This window comes from Mya arenaria, chromosome 6 (genome assembly GCF_026914265.1).
Source record: "Mya arenaria isolate MELC-2E11 chromosome 6, ASM2691426v1".
In the NCBI taxonomy this organism is placed as follows: domain Eukaryota; kingdom Metazoa; phylum Mollusca; class Bivalvia; order Myida; family Myidae; genus Mya; species Mya arenaria.
In genome coordinates this window covers 67,287,244-67,308,436 of record NC_069127.1, presented here as the reverse complement: position 1 = coordinate 67,308,436, position 21,193 = coordinate 67,287,244, and the positions used below count along the sequence as shown (strand labels likewise).

General features: G+C 35.6%; 2 protein-coding genes and 1 long non-coding RNA gene across 5 annotated transcripts; 1 reads left to right on the top strand and 2 right to left on the bottom strand.

Annotated features, from left to right (window-relative positions):
- Window positions 1-1,027: 1,027 nt before the first annotated feature.
- Window positions 1,028-12,048, bottom strand: LOC128238123 (hemicentin-2-like). 3 transcript variants are annotated; one of them, XM_052953695.1, is made up of 4 exons: window positions 11,922-12,048; window positions 8,387-11,169; window positions 5,560-6,140; window positions 1,028-5,026 (listed from the first exon to the last, which is right to left on the bottom strand). In XM_052953695.1, the coding sequence occupies exon 4, from the start codon at window positions 5,007-5,009 to the stop codon at window positions 2,661-2,663; it is 2,349 nt and encodes a 782-aa protein (XP_052809655.1). In that variant the 5' UTR covers window positions 5,010-5,026; window positions 5,560-6,140; window positions 8,387-11,169; window positions 11,922-12,048; the 3' UTR covers window positions 1,028-2,660. The 3 variants fall into 3 exon arrangements, with proteins under 3 accessions (XP_052809655.1, XP_052809656.1, XP_052809657.1); XM_052953696.1 differs by having other exon boundaries at window positions 1,028-6,140; XM_052953697.1 differs by lacking the exons at window positions 1,028-5,026; window positions 5,560-6,140 and having other exon boundaries at window positions 6,163-11,169.
- LOC128238124 (uncharacterized) lies at window positions 11,918-14,678 on the top strand. The gene is made up of 2 exons (XM_052953698.1): window positions 11,918-12,438; window positions 12,750-14,678. Exon 2 carries the CDS (start codon window positions 12,843-12,845, stop codon window positions 14,250-14,252), a length of 1,410 nt encoding a protein of 469 aa, XP_052809658.1. The 5' UTR covers window positions 11,918-12,438; window positions 12,750-12,842; the 3' UTR covers window positions 14,253-14,678.
- A 4,224-nt stretch (window positions 14,679-18,902) lies between these two features.
- LOC128236676 (uncharacterized) lies at window positions 18,903-21,122 on the bottom strand. The gene is made up of 3 exons (XR_008261401.1): window positions 21,038-21,122; window positions 20,329-20,399; window positions 18,903-19,668 (listed from the first exon to the last, which is right to left on the bottom strand). It is a non-coding gene; the product is annotated as an uncharacterized LOC128236676 (long non-coding RNA).
- Between the last annotated feature and the right edge of the window lie 71 nt (window positions 21,123-21,193).

Here is a 21,193-nt window from a genome sequence, read left to right as displayed (position 1 = left end):
GAAGGCCTGGAACTTTTTCTTAAAAATATTTGAATGCATCTTCAGGAAATAGTGATGATTAAATTTGTTCTCGTGTTTACAGTTTTCGGGACCTAAGTCCTCATTTCTAATACGTATTCCCAGGAATCGTGTGGCCCACATGTTCAGTGTGATAATCTATAAAACCTATCATATGCCACAGTCTTGCAGTGAAAGGAAACATTATTTTGTGACTCCGCCGCAGAGAAAAGAGATCCATTCCACGGGACGTTGTGACCACTCACATACAGTAATTGAAACGCAAACCAAATAGCAAACATATATAGAATCATTTCGGTAGATATAATTATACTAAAAGGGACCAGACACCTAACGTTTTTTTGGAATGAAAAAAATATGTCAAAATTACAAAAACAACAACAATAGGATATCGTTGTGTATAACGCATTGAATCGTAGTAAGTTACTTACTGATGTACCACATCGCTTTCGACACATTTATCTTTCGCAGTTTTTGTGCATTTTCCCAATTCGAAATCTACTGGGTTTGTCTGCCCAGTAAGATTAAAAAATAGCGTCAGTATATTTATCAAGTGAATTTTTACATGTTAAATATACATAAAACAGAGTTTCTAAAAGGGACAGACTGTTTAATGAAGCGGAAAGCTACTGCGAAACAACGTAGACACAGAGCCCGAGAGATAAATATCGGTGATGAAATTGATCGGTTAAATTTTTGAAAGAGATCACTGCTAAAAATGACAGCGCGTTGGCTAAAACGTGTTTGATTGGTTAGTGAGTGAAACGATCACACGACGTGCAAGGTATTCAGAAAAAAACAAAAAACATTCCGAGCTATTTATAAACGGTGAAACTTGCTCGATAGCGTGTGAGACAACATGACTGTTGCGCATATTCTTTAAATCGATCCTGTAAAATAATTTGTTATAGGCCACATTCTAGCTCGTTTTGTGCCGCGTGGACGACTCTTAATGACTCCTTCCCGAGATCTAAAAAGGATCAAGAAATGTGTCTATTTCCTCGTTTTATTATGAGATGAAACACTTCGAAGTCAACAGTAAAAGTGCAGTACATATACATGTATCATAAGTATTAACAACATTTCATAATACAGAATAATAATGATTTCAATAATGTCAAATAATAAGTTTCTCTTAAATTACAAATTAATCTTGATTGACAATTAGCAATTAGATGAACCAACAATGCATTGCAAAGTCTCACATCAATTTCTGAGTTCGTTGGTTTCAAAAGTATACAAAGAAGCAATATACATACATGTCAACATCTTTTGCTGTCTTAAAAGAATCAGATAAGCTTAAAACTTTTTCACTGACAAATTTCTGCTTTTTTCTCAATCGCTTCCTGATCATAGAACGACTAAGTTAACTATCTAACGAAAAGCTAACAATGGAGCCAAAAGAATGACCGAAAAGTGTACAGTGCTTAGATGTGACTTGGGTGTATAAGCCATAGACAATAATATGCTTCTTACATAAATCAGTTATACATAGTCAGTACATGATAATTATAAGGAATGTATGAATACATTTATAAACATATCAAGACTGATTTTCCATTCTAAATTATCTTTTAATACTTAATACAATATCATTGAAATAACTTTATAGCATGTTTCTAAAACGGAAACATTTAAGTCTCAAATACAACTGTTAATCATTAAAAAAGATAGAACAACCTTACACAAATAAGCAAAATTCTTACCTAAAAAGGATCAAGAAATGTGTCTATTTCCTCGTTTTATTATGAGATGAAACACTTCGAAGTCAACAGTAAAAGTGACTCGAGCGAGGAAAGACACAACTTTTTAGAGAATTGCCAAAACTATCATCATCCAATGACAAAGGACATGTTACAAAAAGTCATGCCAATACATGGCCAATGAAATTGAGACAATTTATCCAGACGCAGGGGACACTAGGGGCTGGGCCCTAAAAATGTCATTGTCTGACTTAATCTCAATTATCAGTTAAGCCGGGCATTCTGTTTATATTACAATCTAAAGTTTCGCAACAATCTTTAGACGTAGTGATAGGTTGTCAAGAAAAATAATTTCACAGACTAATTGATAATAAAAATGCTATACGCTGTGTATACTATAATATAAAGTTTGACAACTATGTTTGAATAGAGTAATAAATGTCATGAAACCATTTGGCTATTATCAAAATTCACTTTAAGCACCAGGAATGTGTTTCTAACAGACACATTATCCATTTTGACTAATTGTGTTTATTAGCTCCTGTGGTTTAATTTGAGCTCCTATGGGTTTTTAAAAAAAATTGTACACTAACCATGTGAAACATTTATACACATTGTTGACATCAAAACAGTGAAAGAACATCATAAAATATATACATTTCCAGCATCTGTACTTACTATATTACAAAATGCTGAAAAACAGAATCACATCAAGAAGAATTGTAAATTATTTACACAAAATATTGTTGTTATTTTTATTTATTTTTTAAACAAGTTCTGTTCTGTGGAACAGAAAGTGGCGTTTTACCAACAGGTTTAATCACAGCTGTCCAAAGAGAAAAGATGTATTTAAACATTTTACATGATATATAATACATAATACACAAGTTTCTTTTGTAGGTGCAACAGTTCAAAATTTTTGTAAAGCAATGGTATTTTCTAGTTCAATGGGATTAACAGGTTTCCATGTTTGGCATAAAAATTGGCTGAGTATGAAGTATGCATGATATGTCGAATTCGTCTAGCTGCTAGAGGACCAACTCTAACAGTGGATGCTACATTATTCTTTTGATGAGTTAATTTATTTTCCACATGAAAATCATCCCAGTCAAATGATAAAATGGGTGTCCATAGTCCTTGAATTGAAATGCATGAAATGCTCTGTGGAACCCTAATATTCCAGTAGGTGGGACACATCGAAAGGTTATAAATAGGCACAAAGACACATGAAAATCCATTTGTGAGCTCAAGAACAATTTGACATGATCTATTTCTTAGTCTACATGTACATGTTTTGACTAATAGAACCGACACCATCACACATGACATAATCACAAAAGCTAATATGTAATGATCTAAAGTAATGCCAAGTTGTTCCCAAATATAATTTGTTGGTGCAGGAGTGGTTTCAGGCTTCTTATATATGAAAGAAGGTAGAGTGGTAGCCTGAACTTTTTGTACACCTGTATTTTGTAGAACAGACACTACAATCATGAGTTTTCTAAGTTTAAGAGATATTAAGATTAAAGCAATCAGACAAAAGGCAGCAATGGATGTCGTACAATACAAGAGAATGTCATCTGTGGAGGGCCAGTTATCTTCCAGCATAATATCTCCGGTCAACAATGGATCGGTTAAAGATTGAAACACCATAGCATCAGTTTTAGCCGACTGTGCCATCTTTTCCAGACTAAGGTGTGCCTTTCTGTCATCGGCAATTATATTTTGCATCGTATGATTATAGATTTGGAATTGAGGCACATCCACAGACAATGGATTTTCAAATAAAGAATTGCTATCAATATTCTGTAATTCTGTATCATTAAAGAATTGTTGGAGCAATGCTAAATTAACAGGATGTAACCTGCTAGTTGTGTTTTGATTACATGTAGATAATCTTTGAGGAAGATAAATGGTAGCTGTAGACACAGAACATTCACATGGTTCATGTATAATACAAAAGTTACAGCCTTTAACCATTCTCTGACCAGTTTTACAATCAAATTCAACAATATCTACATTGTATACCAAAATAGTTGTGTGAGATAATGGCAAAATCTCAGATGATAAATGACTAATCAAAAATCTGAAGTTACAGTTTGCTTTTATCAGGCTTTTATCATCATTGAACAAAGCAGAAATACAAGTATCATGTGTTATTGGGTAAAGAGCTTTATTGAAAGTACAAATCTTAGTTTTGCCTGTTTTACAGCTATTTAATTCAGTCATATCAAAAGTGCCATAGTACTGTGAATCCCCAGTAATTGCAAAAAGCTGTGGTAAGTCTAACAATTGAGTTGCATGATTTGAAGTATTATTAATAGGAACTGGAAGAGATATCACCTTAAACAGTGACAATGGCTTATTAAATGTAGAAATGGGGAACTTAACAGATATAAAAAGCTTTGAGCCTTGACGTGTAAATATAATGTCAACATTCTTATAAATTTCATGATGGTTTTTATAGACTAAGTTATAGCCACTGAATTTATCATGCAACAATCCTTGAAAATCCGACAAAGTGGTTGCCATCACAGATGGAGCAACCAAATGAGGGGACAGCTTACCTTCAACTAAATCATAAATGCCATCAAGAAGTTTGTTAAACAAATGTTCAAGTTTTCTAGACTTCTGAATCTGCTTGGCAATCAAAACACTCATTGTAGAGAATGATCTTTCCAAGTTACCGAAAGTCTCATATAATTGTGTTTGAATATGCTGTATTGCCATTTCATTCTCTTTCATTCCTTCCACAATATTCTCGATCCTACGGTCCATCGTGTGCATGTATGAACTAAGATTGTTGTCATGTTGCTGTATACTATTGGCCATATTCCTAGTGAGTTTATTTAAAGCATTGATATGTCTGGCCAAGTTTTCAACGTCATTTGTTGTAGCAGTTCCAAATATGGATTTTGAAATTGATCCAATGAATGGCAGTAAAGCTCTACGGGAACGTTGTTTTACAAGGTTTCTCTCTGGAATAAGCCTAATAATGGAGTCGATGGTGTTGTTAATCATAACTTCTGTTTCCTCTCTAACTTGATTTATTTCGAGTAACACTTCATTCACAATTTTACACGTTTTTGGACCTTCACTACAACCCGTCAGGTCTACAATATTTATGCTCTCTGGCAATTCAATGGCAAATTTATGGATCCAGCTCTCTGTTGCGAGCTGTACTGGATCCTGTGACTCAAACACTACACCATAGTTAAGCCGTTGCAGCTCTGTCGGACTACCAGACACCAAAGTGGAACCAAAAATCATGAAGGACATCAACATCATGAGTCGACTCCAGTCAACTAAAAATATAAGAAAATGACTTGTTATCCACCAGGAAAGCGACACACGCGTGAAATGTACACATTATTTCCTATCAAATGAAAGAGGACAGAAATAAAAGAGATAAGAAAGACCTTTCACACATCACACTTGCGCACACACTTTCTCACAGAAATCCTACTTTCAAATGACATGGTGATAACTTATGACTTATTTGAGTACTACAGCAGTACAACACTTTAGTATGGCCAGAAGCGACTTACTGAGATTGAAACCTTCATTCATATCAATTGATAATAAATATATGGTCCACATGTTCAATTAAATATATAAAAAGTCCCAGTGCAGTGACATACACAAAATAAAAGGACATCAATGAACAATAAGTATCTGAGAGCTCTTAACAACGAAAGAACAAAAGTGTTTGGCCCTTATTTTAAATCAGAACACACAATTACGTTCAACACCTTCAAATCTTTAACATATATGACAGCTGTGAAGTGTACTCAAATCAACAAATATCCATTTTATTTAAAATATGTATATGGCTTACGCTTTCTCCGTTTTCCTACTCTTGTATGTTAAATGTAAAACTGTCTAATCAATTCAGGCTTCACATTATCTTCGGGTTCCCATGACGGCTTGGATTTTGTATCTGACCATTCAAGGAAGAACTCCTTTCTTCCTTCCTTAGTTCTTTGTTTCAATATCCTATTTGCAGCATACCATCTGTCTGCCTTTTTCCAACTCTGCTCTTTACCTTCGTCATTTTGGGAATCTATCTGTGTACCATCCGGTTTCATCGTTACTTCGTTGTTTGTCTGGTTCGCACTAGATGGACCTGCTGTTATATCATCCTGGACACCATTGTTTAAATCTGTACTTGTATCCCTTGTTACAGTCTTGCTACCATTATTGTTATCAGTATCTTCATTCCTTACATCACCTTTGTCAGAATCTTCATTTCTATTCCCATCATTGTCTTCCACCACATCATCATTATCATCATCTGCGTTATTGTCATCATCAGAATTGGGGCATTTCCTCTTTTGGCTAAGTTGAGAGGGCAGTCTCGATCCCTAACCACCACGTTTTGTGCCGCGTGGACGACTCTTAATGACTCCTTCCTGAGATCTAAAAAGGATCAAGAAATGTGTCTATTTCCTCGTTTTATTATGAGATGAAACACTTCGAAGTCAACAGTAAAAGTGCAGTACATATACATGTATCATAAGTATTAACAACATTTCATAATACAGAATAATAATGATTTCAATATTGTCAAATAATAAGTTTCTCTTAAATTACAAATTAATCTTGATTGACAATTAGGCCAGAGTTTTTATATCTTTAGATTTACGGGAGCGCCGTACCTAAATATTGCAAAACCCAAATAAAAATAAAATTCATTTTCGTAGTTTTATTTTTATTTTTTCCGACGAACGTTGCTTCAATTTTAAGAAGAAAATAAAATTAGTGTTCTATAACCCATATCTCAGAACCAACTGGTGTACCAATTGTTATTCATTATCGGTCTTTTTACTGCACATACCACTTAAACCAGTCGGAAATACGCGGGAAACAGAACAGGTACCCGTTACCATAACAACGTTCTGTCAAAAGTGAAAGTAGTTAATGTCATACCCCTTATTTCTCGCAATTACTGCAGCTATATAGAAAGGTTTTACTACAAAGACGTTCCTATGTTTATGTTTCTTTATTTAAATCAAACCGTGGAGAACTTAAAGCGTGTTTATTGTGATTTTTTGGTAGGTTCAGTATGTTGTTCGCGATTCGTGGAATGATTGCGCAACTTCTTGTCAAAATAAGGAGACAGAAATTCGTGGGTTGTATTGTCGATTAAAAGTCGTTGGCACACGTCGTATATTAACAAGGATGAATTGGATTACAGCGCAAAAATGTAAAGCTTCTGACAAACACAAACTGCAAAATGATATCGTGTTCATCATAGTCAAAATGGATATTTTTTCTGAATTTGACTCTGAGGAGCATTGAACACACTGCTTCACGATCACATATTTGAAGAGAAAAACACAACGTATCGTGATACGTTCGTAGTTGTTAATTAGTTGAATAATGATTTAGAATTTAAATCATTATAGAATACTGAAAATGATGTAATAATAACATAGTGTGTGTTTCCGATAAGACAGAAAAATCTGAACATAAGATATTTGGCAGTCAGTACAAGAAGTCAAACTGATCGTTTCCTAATTGCAAACGGACATAGCTGGAATTAGAAGGATATTGTTCAGGACTGATTCTAAAATCAGTTCTTAGACCTGGTTTTTTGAAACATATTGTCAAATTTATCTTAATGCTCCCTAATTTTCTATGGTAAAGTACATAAATGTAGATTTTGACTGTCTGTGTATCCGTAAGCCCTGTCAATGTTTGAAGTGAAGAGGAATTTCCATCAGGGCTTAGACTTTATTTGGTAATATTTTCTATATAAAAACCACATCACGGTAAATTGTCACGGTGCTATTTCGTTAAAGACAGAAAAACACATTTGACCTCCTTATATGCACCAGTCATTTGTAACCACGGCCCCCAGGTCCGGGGATTGCCAGGGAAATGGGCCGTGTTTTTACCTTTCAGGTGGCCCCGCAGTGCCGGGTGAATGCGGTGGTTATGTCTTCGCTTTAAATATAGCGGGGAATGGGCCTTACCTAGGGACACTGGGGTGCGGGGGCATTTGGCAGAGATTTTACCATCTGTTCGTCCACACAGGGCGTGGATTTTAGCCAGGGTAAGCTGGACCAAAAGTCAAAGTCGCAGCTATTCCCCGGACCTGGGGGGGGGGGGGGCGTGGTTACAATTGACTGGTGCATTACCGTATTTTTAACTTCTTTATTACACTGACATGTTTCATAAAATCTATGGGTTGATAATATATGCACCACATATGCATAGATATATTTGAACAAATATATACAATTTATTTCAATAAGCGCTTGAACTCAGAGTTGAGGTCAATATTTTCGGTCTTTAAAAGGATCTTTAAAATATGCTTTTGAAACATTATGGTGATCTATCACCCTTTGTTCAGCCTATGAAATAGCTGACACAAGTAAGGTGTGTTTTGTCTTCATGATATAAGAAGATTTAAAAAATAAAAAAAATCGGAGAAAAATCCGTTTTTTTTTTTTTTTATTTCTCCTTCGGGACATTTTATGCATTTTATTTTTATTTTTATTTCCTCCTCCTTACCCAACTTTTTGAAAAATCTCCCGTAAATCTAAAGATAAAAAAACTCTGGCCTTAGCAATTAGATGAACCAACAATGCATTGCAAAGTCTCACATCAATTTCTGAGTTCGTTGGTTTCAAAAGTATACAAAGAAGCAATATACATACATGTCAACATCTTTTGCTGTCTTAAAAGAATCAGATAAGCTTAAAACTTTTTCACTGACAAATTTCTGCTTTTTTCTCAATCGCTTCCTGATCATAGAACGACTAAGTTAACTATCTAACGAAAAGCTAACAATGGAGCCAAAAGAATGACCGAAAAGTGTACAGTGCTTAGATGTGACTTGGGTGTATAAGCCATAGACAATAATATGCTTCTTACATAAATCAGTTATACATAGTCAGTACATGATAATTATAAGGAATGTATGAATACATTTATAAACATATCAAGACTGATTTTCCATTCTAAATTATCTTTAAATACTTAATACAATATCATTGAAATAACTTTATAGCATGTTTCTAAAACGGAAACATTTAAGTCTCAAATACAACTGTTAATCATTAAAAAAAGATAGAACAACCTTACACAAATAAGCAAAATTCTTACCTAAAAAGGATCAAGAAATGTGTCTATTTCCTCGTTTTATTATGAGATGAAACACTTCGAAGTCAACAGTAAAAGTGACTCGAGCGAGGAAAGACACAACTTTTTAGAGAATTGCCAAAACTATCATCATCCAATGACAAAGGACATGTTACAAAAAGTCATGCCAATACATGGCCAATGAAATTGAGACAATTAATCCAGACGCAGGGGACACTAGGGGCTGGGCCCTAAAAATGTCATTGTCTGACTTAATCTCAATTATCAGTTAAGCCGGGCATTCTGTTTATATTACAATCTAAAGTTTCGCAACAATCTTAAGACGTAGTGATAGGTTGTCAAGAAAAATAATTTCACAGACTAATTGATAATAAAAATGCTATACGCTGTGTATACTATAATATAAAGTTTGACAACTATGTTTGAATAGAGTAATAAATGTCATGAAACCATTTGGCTATTATCAAAATTCACTTTAAGCACCAGGAATGTGTTTCTAACAGACAAAATATTCTAAAATTATGAAACATGAAAAGTATTAATGACATTTCGTAAAACTTCATTACACAAAAGTACTCGAAATTTTACAGCATAACACTAGTATTGACAATTCTAGGCTTGTTTTGAGAAAATACTGTATTTGCTGATATAGGGACCATCTGGTGTCTAGTGTCTTAAATAGGTTAAGAATTATATACTCATTTTATCAATTCAAATCATCAACAATTTACATCAGATTTCTGTTAAAATAAAGAAGAAAAAGTCAAACTGCATTAACTTTAGTATTAATGTATGTTCTTCTATTTCCCAAATTTATGAGTAATTAGCAAGCAAAGCCTTTTCTATTGATACCAAACATATATTGGATCACAAGGCATCCAAATTTAACATTTACGCCAATACTGGTTACATGCTTTTAAAGTGACACTCTTATTCAAAATCAATATATACATACACATGTATAACACACATCAATTTTGACTGATAAACCTTTTACTACTTACTAAATAATGCACTTATGGAAAATATTAATTACTGATAACAAGATTGTAACCGTGTATTTAATAGCAGAAAACGCAAAAATATTAAATGATTGTTGAATGTTAAAAGATTTACTGTGGTCCACTATAGTCTCATGAGGTAGAAATACCGTGTTTTATGTGCATTTCTTTCAACTTAAACTCAGTATCCTTCATAAGAACCTTTGTTTTCGACATGTATTCATCCTTTTTCAAATATTAAAACAATTGTATTAATTTAGGTAAATATCATTTGGGAGTAAGAGTGCATCTTTAAAATATATTTACACATTAAGGCAATACATTTCGCAAGTCCCAATCATAGTTCTGCTTATTTCGAAAGCGTTATGATTTTCGATTTATTTTGTCGTAAATCGCATCAGGGACATACGATCCGTTGGCGTTAAATTAGTTGAGTTCCTTAAGTTCAACGACATTCACAGTTGCTTTGGCAACGCGCCCATCTCCCTTCGCTTCGCACGTGTACGGTCCAAAGTCGAAAACGGTCAAGGCACCCGTGCGAGAAGCCAAGGTGACGAACTTAGCCGGTATATGTGCACCTGCCGATTCCATGTTAAAGTCATATTTCCATGTTGTAGACATCACTTTGTTACCATGAACGTCAATCCAGTATGTTTCGTATAACGGAGCCCCTTGCGCGATACACGCTAACGTAAATATACCTCCCCTCTTGACGTAAACGGTATTTTCCATAACGTCTACCTCGACAGGAAACCTCACGATAAGATTGATCTGATGATCCTCGTTACTAACAGAATTCTCTCCACGACACGTGTAGACGTCGGTAGCGTAACGCTTGACGTCAGGCAGAACAAGTTTGCTCCCCGTGATGCCGGTAGGCTGTTTGTCGTCACCCCTAAACCACGTTATGTTCGGTACGGGTTCGCCAGTAAATGCGCACGTAAGTTCCACTGTGCCGCCTTCATCGACGTTCACTTCCGGTGAGCTTGTACCGCCAATGTCGATTTTCGGAGCGACCAAGATCAGAAGCTGTACGTTGGACAGCACCACTTCTTTATCTGACATGCACGTGTAATTCGCCGCGAATGTGTCCGTGACCCACTTAATCAGAAGATTCCATTCAATTTTGGATGTCTTGACGACCTCAATCTGGTTCGTGTATTTGAGTACACGTACACCGGAAGTGAGGTAAGAGTCTTTTGATGATTTCCAGCGGACCAAGACCGTGTCGGGGTCCAAGCCGGAAGCCAGGCGGCATGGCAGTATAACACTATCCCCGCGCCGTCGGTAGAGTTTAACTTGCGGGGGGTTCGCATCGCCGCCAGTAAGTAGCAGACCTGTAAATAGACGTAAATATTGTGTGTTTTACTTACTGTAGAACAAAGGGATCAGGTATTAACAATTTCTTTCCATACAAAATCATCAAAGTTGACTGAACTGTATCCAATCGGATTTCACTTCATATTAAATTTAATTAAAAGGTGATTTGAATGTCCTCGAAATTATATTTGGTGGTAATTTGATACAATGTAAAAATCCAGTCTCCATTTTAATAGTAAAATGATAAATAAACCTTCTCCATAACTGGCTAACCAAATCATTTAGGATATCTTAAAGCTAATTATGGCAATAATTCATTTCAGTTATACAGTTATATTGGAAGTCATAATTTGTCCCCTTTTTAATACTACTTTTATCGAGTTATCTGGTATATTTTAATGAACAAACAACAACCGGTAACTAATGGATATTTACTTAATCAGAAACTCGTAAATTGTAAGTAAAACAGCGTTACTTGCGGTTTTCGGCACAATGAAGTATTTTCTGCCCTATTGTCAAATATTTAAGCCTTATTTGACTTTTTTATGACGACTTACCATGCTGCATGAATTTTGTTCACAATTCACACAACATTAAATCGTTGATTTTTAACTTCGTAAAATGTAAAAAAGGTGCTTTAAAATTATTTGAAATGGATGAGTAAGCTATAGAGGATTTAGAGGCCACGCCAAATTGTTAATAGTTAAAGACGGATATCGCAGCCGCTTATTAATTATAAAAGTGTAAAACAATTTGTACTTTTTCTTACCAACAGACATAAATCCAGCCAACAAAAACATCTTCATATTAAGCACTATATTTCTTTGTTTCTAAAACGTCTGAACGCACCGTTTGGCCGCCATCTTGGAGGGACAGATAAATGTAGCGTACAAGTAAACAAGTGATTATTATTAAGATTTGAAGTGATAGCAGAGTTATATGAACATTTATAGTGCGAAGTATGAAGCCTATGGACTCGCTCTCCGAAAAGAGACTCTATAGAGAGACTTTGAGTGCGATAGAGAAAGCGAGGTACCTAGAAAAAATGAAATCAAAGACCCGTACGAGGCAACATTTGTAAAGGGATTTTTTTTGACGATAAATCCTTACTGCCGACCATCAGCTACCCTGACATTGTGAATTATTTAATATTCACACCCAGCCCCTACTCCAAGGATGATCTAAAGGCCTACAAGGGTCTCAACTGCTATGTGCAGGCCTATTGTGGCTGGGTATCTGAGGTGAAGGCTGCAGTTGTTGGAGACAGGCATGTCGTGATTGGAAAGGTAAATCAACTGTATTCAATAATTTTGTCATGTTTGATGTACATAGAGAACAAATGCCAAGTAGCATTTAAATTAATATTTAGTTGTTTTATTTTTGAATACATTTAGGCTGGCTTTGTTTTGCCTAACCACACCCCCACCCACCGCTCCCTACCCCGGTGTGTTATGCCACTTCAGGCCCTTTACTGCTTTCACGCTGAAGTTAAAAGGCTCCCGACCCATCAAGGCCAGACCCCTCCGCACCATTGTTAAAGACTACTTTAGAGTAAACTTTAGTCTTAGTACAATTTTTATGTTTATGTCCTTTTCAGGTTCTACATTCCATGCGTTTGAAGGAGAATCCGCTCAACCCATGGCTCATCTCAGAGAAAAATGGTTCAATCTTGGCATCCCATTGTGACTGAATGGCTGGCTTAGGCGAAGTTTGTACACATGTTGCTTCCCTGATGTTCAGTATAGATGAAACTGTCCGTCTCCGTGATGCTCGCACTAGAACAGAAGATCCAAACTGGTGGATAATACCTTCAGCTGTGAAGGGGGTCTCATACAGCATGATTAAAGACATTGATTTTACATCAATGCGTTCTCTGAAGAGAAAGTATGAGAATGTGGGAGGAGATATACCTTCCTATCCGCAGTCGTCCACAACCCAGAAACATCTGAAAGATGTGCCAACACCAACAGATGCAGAACTGAATGGATTCTTTTCAAAACTAAGTGCTACTGGGAGAAATCCAGCCATTTTGTCTGTAGTTAAAGAATTCTCTGATGACTATGTACCGAAACAGGACAAAATGGACCTACCAGCTCCTTTAGGGAATTTGAAGACAAAAGATGCAATGATGATGAATTATGGACAACTTGTAAATCATTGTGCTGGCATACAGCTGACTGTGTCCAAGGACCAAATAGCGAATGTCGAGGAGGTGACAAGAAACCAAAGTGAAAGTAAACTGTGGCAAACGTATCGGGCAGGGCGTATTATTGCGTCAAGAGCAAAGCAAGGCTGCTCGACTGATCCATCAAATCCATCACAATCACTGATAATGGACATCTGTTATCCTGGGAATAAAACATTTCAAACAGCAGGTACACAATGGGGGACAAAGAATGAGCCTGTTGCCAGAAATGACTTCCAAACGTACATGGAAGATAAACACCAGGGCTTCTGTGTTAAGCAGTGTGGGCTATTCATTTCTGAACAATTTCCCTACATTGGTGCTTCACCTGATGGACTTGTACATTGTCATTGCTGTGGGGCATCACTCTTAGAAATCAAATGCCCATACACTCTGAAAGAAAGCCTCCTTGACAGCTACTCTGAAAAATATTGTTTGACAAGGAACAGTCAAGGAATAATGGTGCTTGACCATAAACACCCTTATTATTATCAGGTTCAAACACAGATGGGTGTTACTGGCATAAAGGCAACACATTTTGTGATTATGACTGAAAAGGCAGTACATATTGAGCTTGTTCTGTTTGACATAGATGTATGGACTGAAATCTGTGAAAAGGCGGAAACATTGATGAAGGTGGCAATTTTGCCTGAACTTGTTGGCAAGTTCTATTCAAAGCTTCCTGGATGTGGTTTGCCTGTGCAGCCCCTAAAAGAAGTCCAGCCAACCCTGTCTTCTCAAAATGAGACTGAAAAGACATGGTGTTACTGTGACCAAGTGGAATCAGGAGAAATGATTTGTTGTGATGATGAAAACTGCCATATTGTTTGGTTTCACTTCACATGCTTGAAAATTGAGCGAAAGCTCAGGGGGAAAAATGGTTTTGTCCTGACTGCCGAAAGTCTGGATTGTTGAAGAAAAAGAATTCAACAAAGAAATGAAATAGTGATTTACGTTAATGTGTTATGATGTATTAACCTGATTCCATACGTATCTGTATTAACTGCAAGTCAAGGAAATTTTATTTACAAAGTTGGATTGTGTAACAGGACAACCTAAGCTCTAAAGAGCTTTTAGCACCGACTTATACATATTAAGCAGTTTTCATCATACATAGTTATAATAATTAGCACATATAAGTTATTATAGAATAATAAATGCCATAGACTATATTGTCAACTTTGTGACATCTTTATGTATTTTTGTGTTATCTAAAGTTATTTGGTTCTATTGAAGTAATTTTCATTGGCATTTTGCATATATATTCAGATGATACCGGTAATTGTGCCTTATAAGAGCAAATGATCAAATATCATTGAATAATAAAACTGCAGAAAAAAGGTTTCATGTTTGTTACAACAATGGGAGTACTCTGTACTCTGGTAATCGGGTTAAGCGAACCAAGTCTCAGGGCTCAGTGCTCTGTTAACTATAATGAACCAGCACTCCTATGATGAACCAGTACTCTGTTTATGTATAGAGTAGTTTGTATATAGCAATTAAAATCAGTGCTCCATGTATTACCCAGCACTCAATGTTTAACAAACCACAACTCATTGTTTACCGAATCTGCACTCTGTGTATACTAAACCAGTGCTCTTAGTATGTCAAGACCAGAAGATTTGTGTTAGATATGAAAATCTATACTCTGTCTACATGCTAACAAAAAATGTAACATTGACTAAGGAGATAAGTTTAAAAACAAATTTATTCATTTAAAATTAATTTGACAAGCATTTAAATATGACAGCCTGCATATTTACACAATTTAATACAGTTCAAATCAAGACATTTAATCAAAAGCAACTACTGGATCACATAAATTCACCAATGCACAACAAACAGTTCCAATTTTGTCAATAACAGGAAGGTCTTGTCCATTTTCCTTTAAGAGAAATTCTACTGGTAATGGACCATTCAAGATAGTATATTTTTGCCTTGTTAATCCTATGACTCGTTCAACGTGAATTCTCACATTTGCAAGTTTTCTTGTGGACTCCAGGTCTAGTGGAGACATTTGGCTTTTTCCTTTGGTGAACGCAGGAATTTTTACTTGGGCACACAATGTTCCAACACTTGCAGCAATATCAAAGCCCCTGTCTGCTATCACTAGGTCCCCAGGTAAAATGTTGTCTAAAAACCCACTGTGCTCAGTTATATGTTTATCTGTGGTTCTACCGCCCCAGGCATTTGAAATGTATGAAATAACTCCCTGTGGTGTAATCCCTATTAAAAACTTAACAGTATTGTGGTGTTTATAGGATGACCATGTCTCAGCCCGAGCTAGCATATTGGATGGTTTATCTATGAAGACTTCAAAGCAATCTATAATCACTGCACATTTTTTCCCGAAATGTTCACGAAACTGCATTGGCATTGTCTTTTGGAGAGATTATCTATCTGGCCAGTAAACTAATGGTTTCATACGATGGTACATGACATGTATATAGTCTTCAAATGTTCTGGAAATAGTAGATGTCGATACACTAAATTGATAAGCTAAAAACACATTCGACAAATCAAGTCTCAATTTCATCAGTGTCATAATGAAGCATTGAAACTTTGATAGCAAGACTTTTGCAGGCATGTGACCTTCAAGGTAACCGAATAGTTCCATGAGAACAAGAAAACTTGTCAATCCTGTGAAATATTTCACTTTGTCATCATTGTCTTTGAAGAACTCAATACAGTTTGGCGTCTGGGTCTTGAGTTGTTCCCTAAAGGAGTCATTTTCTTTTTTTACATGTGCTAATTCATTAAAAACAGAATCAATCACTAGTGAAGATAAATCAGTTTGTGAGCTTGTTCCAGCCTCCACTTCAAGTGGAGGTTCACATGATTCACCGGTTGAAAGAAGCACGCGTGCAGCCTCACACTTCTCGGATCGAGCCCTACGCCATGCGAAACGCCCTGTTGCAACTAGCGGGGATGGTGTTGAAGCTGTAGATCCTAGGTTGATTGATGGTGCCCAGTCTGGATTTTCTCTGTCGTACAATGCTGACTTCTGCCCTGTAAATAAATACTGTATAAAATAAAATATTGTTCGGCTAAAATGATGAGCATATGAAACAAATTATATCGTTCCTTTAGCACATATTGTTTTTATGTTCTAGCCAAACAGGTGAATCATTCAATGTTAAAATTCTCAGACATTTGACATCGACATTTTGGTCATAATTTGGGTGTGAAGAACTTTGAGTACGAACATTCTAATTCATGTAAAAGCATCACTATATATCACAATCTGCATACAAATACCTCTCGATTATTTAAGTTGGCATTTATATTTAAATTAACGTAATAATATCAGCGAAAGCTAGGAAGTACAATTTTGAAGTGCTGTACAGTAGGTTCATAACGTATTAACGAATGAAATCGGGTACGAATAATGTTGTTGCCGGAATATTGTTAATCTGAATCAACTGAATAAAAAGGAAAACAACAAATTAAGAATAATAACAAACATAATTAAGTGCAATTATTGTATATTACCTAAAATAAAATGATCGGAGCACACTGATGTTGCTAAGGTTTTTTCCTGTGAAATCTTGACCGAGTCTCGCCAATCGTAACAACTCGGCCATCTCCGGCAAGCTTCGAGATAGACCTCGTAAATAGTAGTAAGGATATACGAAAGTGCGATGCGGCTGCCGGCGATTAACACCGTTTTCAATCCGCGTAAAGAAGGCCCATTGTAACAACAAGGAAATGGATTGTGTTAAATTAAATGTGCTTGTTTAAGAGAAAATATTTATTCTTACCTCAAAAAATGTTCGTTTTATGAATATTTAGATGTTTTCTTATAGTTGAAGCACTCTATTTCCTCTAGAAAAATCGTGAGCACACAGAAAATGTACTTGACAGTCATTGAAATGATCATACGGTTCATGGCATGCATGAATCATTACATCGGATTAAATGCATGCATGGACTAAATGTCAACATTTTCTCAACAGTTATAGGAATACCCTATGAAATATAAGTTTTAAGTCATACTTTGCCGTGTTATTTTTCACACCATGCCTTGCCATTAAAACAACATTACTATTCTGTAAAATCATTGATTGCATATTGTGCAGACTTTTGTGGATTGTGGTAGGATGGGTGTGAGCTTGGCACCCAGTCAGCTTTACCAGCTGAAATCTATGCATGCCTTTACTTCAGCATCGTTGGGTTTGGGCTGCAGATTTTTTTTTGTGTAAACAGTTCTGTGGGGTTGGGATGGGGCGGTGACTATCCACGCAGTAAGCTCAATTGGTAGAGTACCAGTACAACGTTCATGTGGATATGCACCAGACAATTGTAACCACGCCCCCCCCCCCAGGTCTGGGGAATAGTGGGGACTTTGACTTTCAGTACAGCCAACCCCGGCTAAAATCCCCACCCTGCGCGGACGATCCAATGGCAAAATCCCTGCCAAATGCCCCCTCACCCCAGGGACTCTAGGTAAGGTCCATTCCCATCTATATTTTAAGCGAAGATAAAACCACCGCATTCACCCAGCACTGCAGGGCCACCTGATAGGTAAAAACACGGCCCATTTCCCCGGGTTAACCCCAGTATTCCCCCAGACCTAGGGTGGGGGGGGGGGGGTACAATTGACTGGTGCACTAAGTTGACAGAACTGGTCTTAAAATTGTATTTGTTCAAGGCAGATCATGCTTCACTTTACCTCCTAAGCTGTGGATAAAACCCACTCATCAGAAGTTTCCTTTCACATTATATTTGTCTTAATCTATAATTATTAGTCTCAATATCTTTGAGTAAATTGTCATTTTTTATTAAAAACAACAACACCAAAAGAGTAACTGATAAGATACTCAACTGATTTCATTTTTTGTAAATAAAAGCCTTAAACAAATATTTAGCCAGGTTACTAAGCTTTTCAGCAATGTATACCAAACTTTTTTCAATAATACTTTATCTATTTTGAATAATTAGCCTTTAGATCACTCTTCACCAAATGACTCTTTTATAACTCCATAAAATGCAAACAAGAATAATTACAGTTTGGATCAACACGTCTCTTAATTTTATTTTTAATATTAGTCCAGTAATAACAGAGCCATCTGTATGCAATCCAATGTAAAATTAATGATAAATTAGGTTTTGCTCCCATTTTTACTTTCATTTCTGTGCCAAGCCCTTTTAAGTGCATTGAGTCTTTTGGGAGACTTCACAATATTTCTGGCGTTTAATCCCCATATATGGCTTTAAGTTGCCATACAAATTTAAGTCTTCATTATAAAAAATACTGTATGTCACCACTTTAACCATAAACACACAATGCATTTTATTTGTCTAAATGTATTACCGGTCTCTTTAGCAATATCCTTGTGCCTCTTTGAGTACTTGGCTTGACAGTTTGGTTTTTATTACATTGTTTTAAATGTTTTATTTGTACACAACAATGATGATGATGATGATGATGATGACACTATGCTATGCCAAAACCTCAACACATTTTCTTCAAACAAAAAAGGACAGTCATTCAGAATAACTTTTATTACATCATTTGAGAAAATAAACTCATACAATCACAAGTCATGTTATGTGTTCGTTAAAGTTAACTTAATAAAGAAAATAAATATTGGTTGCAGTAAGCAATGCGCATCACTTCTAATAAACATTCCAACAGACTGAAAAATAAATCAACACAAATGGAAAAACTGTTTGCAAGTCAGCTAGTATCTTATTTTATGCCTTATCAGATTGCTATGCAAGCTGGAAGCTTACAAAATCACTCTTAAGTCTGTTGCCTAAGTAGAAACAAGAATGGACATCCTTTTCCTGAGGTCAAGAGAAAGTATCTTGGAGGTCTTGAACTCACAACCTTGAATTTGGGGCTTATCCTCTAGACCACTTTCACCTTTTCACATTTTAATTTAAAGAGCCCAGTTTACAATATGGCATTTAAAAGGATGTGCCCTATCAACGGATTTTCTGAAGTCTTAAAAATTGAACTGAACAAAATAGTTCTCCTTAATTTGGTCTGCCGATGCCATCTGTTTCTGTTTTTGTAGTTATCTCCCCTCCATAATATAGGAAAACCACTTTAAGCGTAGATAAATCCTTTACCATATTACCCTTTTAAAATATATGTTCGGATTTATTTAATAATCACGGACCTACAGATGACTTTTATCTTCAACTTCACATCAGTATGTAAGTCATCAAATATTTGAGATGACAAGATGTTCCACTGAACGCTTTGTTTCCATCTTGCACTCATTTTTCCAAGGTAGGCGTTGCAGTTGTGTTAGATGATTTCCATGCATTGCAGGTCAATCCTCATACAATGGCATTTTTGATTACATTCGGATTCCAGCGCCTGAAATAGAAAACAGAAAATACAACAATAATAGAAATTATATTTTCAGATCAATTATTTTAAAAGCCTGTACAACAACAGAAAAGTATTCACAAAACATTAAGTGCAACACCAATTTAAAGCAGCATCCTCATGGTTTTACTGTTCTGACACCTTTTTTATTTTTATCTTTAAACGAGCCAATTGGCAATTATTGTGCAAATGTATGGAAACCAGTGATATTAGTCTGCTGACATAATATCAGATCACAGTCTTTCATATACAAGTTTGAAAATTTGGTAAAAATTCCTCTAACTAGTCATATAAGGTCACGCATAATAGAACAGATTTTAATTGTTTGGAAAATATTTTTTTGCTATTGCTTTAAGCCATATAATTAATTATATGTGTAAATTTAATTTAATTACTCCTTTGGGCTTTTGAAGAACGACCAAGAAGAACTGTCAATCTGTGAGAGAGCAGCTTTTAGCTCTGGACTACTGGTAAATTAAAAAATATGAAATGAAATTCATGTTTAATTTCATCTACAATGTTGATATTTTAATACTGTCCGTCCTTGTTGGTTAATTGTACAAACATGCAGGTACTTTTGGGCTTAAACCAATAGGATACTTGACTGTTAAATAATTGTCCGAATTTCGAAAATAGTACAACCATTACCTCATCTGACTTTTTTCATTAGAAGAAGCCGGGAATCAGAGTCAGCTGCACCCCTGGTACCATACTCTTCTCTGAAAATGACAATAAGATTAAAATTTAAATGTCTGCATTTCATTGGCACAGTAAAAATGTCAGCATTTTTCAATGTTTCTGCATCACCACCACTGGTGGATATCATGGAATTTAGTCTTGAAAGAAATGTGTGCTGGTTTATGCGTTCAAACTCATTTTGTTCAACCGATAGAATGAAGATCTAATTTATTTAGAGAACTATATTAGTGAACAGGGCCGTGGCATTTAATTGTGCCATTACTTTAAATTGTTCGATACCAACACTCACGGACATATATTTACCATACATCCTTGGATAAAAGAATGTAAATTTAAAATTATAAAACATTTAAGTTAATGATATGAAATGTATGAGATAAATACACTGAGAAAGAAAGTCTAACCTATTATCGATCTAAGTAAAGTCAGATTCAGACTTATTTGTTATTACAAATAGAGTATTTGTTTTCTTAATTTTTGCCACTGATCACTGGAGCTTCAAAATTGTTATTTACTATATTAGAATCTGTCAAATGAAAGAAGACTTTACCCCACCCACTAAGAATTAATGACATTTCCAATTAGTTTCTCATTAGGGCTCTTTTAAAACTATTTATATATTTTATTAAAATACAATAAGTATAAAAATAACACTTACACACAAATAAGTGGTAAAAGTTCGCTCCTCATTCTGTCTTTGGACTAACATATCTCTTGGTTGTTTGAATATCTTCTTGGTCGGCCATGTTGTTGTTGTTGTTGTTGTAGTAAATTCCTCCGTTACACTTCATCGGAGCACCCTGCTACGTGATGA

What these genes read in the sequence shown, in the direction of transcription:
- LOC128238123 (XM_052953696.1), bottom strand. Translation starts at nt 5,009, where the DNA reads ATGATGTTGATGTCCTTCATGATTTTTGGTTCCACTTTGGTGTCTGGT.
- LOC128238124 (XM_052953698.1), top strand. Translation starts at nt 12,843, where the DNA reads ATGGCTGGCTTAGGCGAAGTTTGTACACATGTTGCTTCCCTGATGTTC.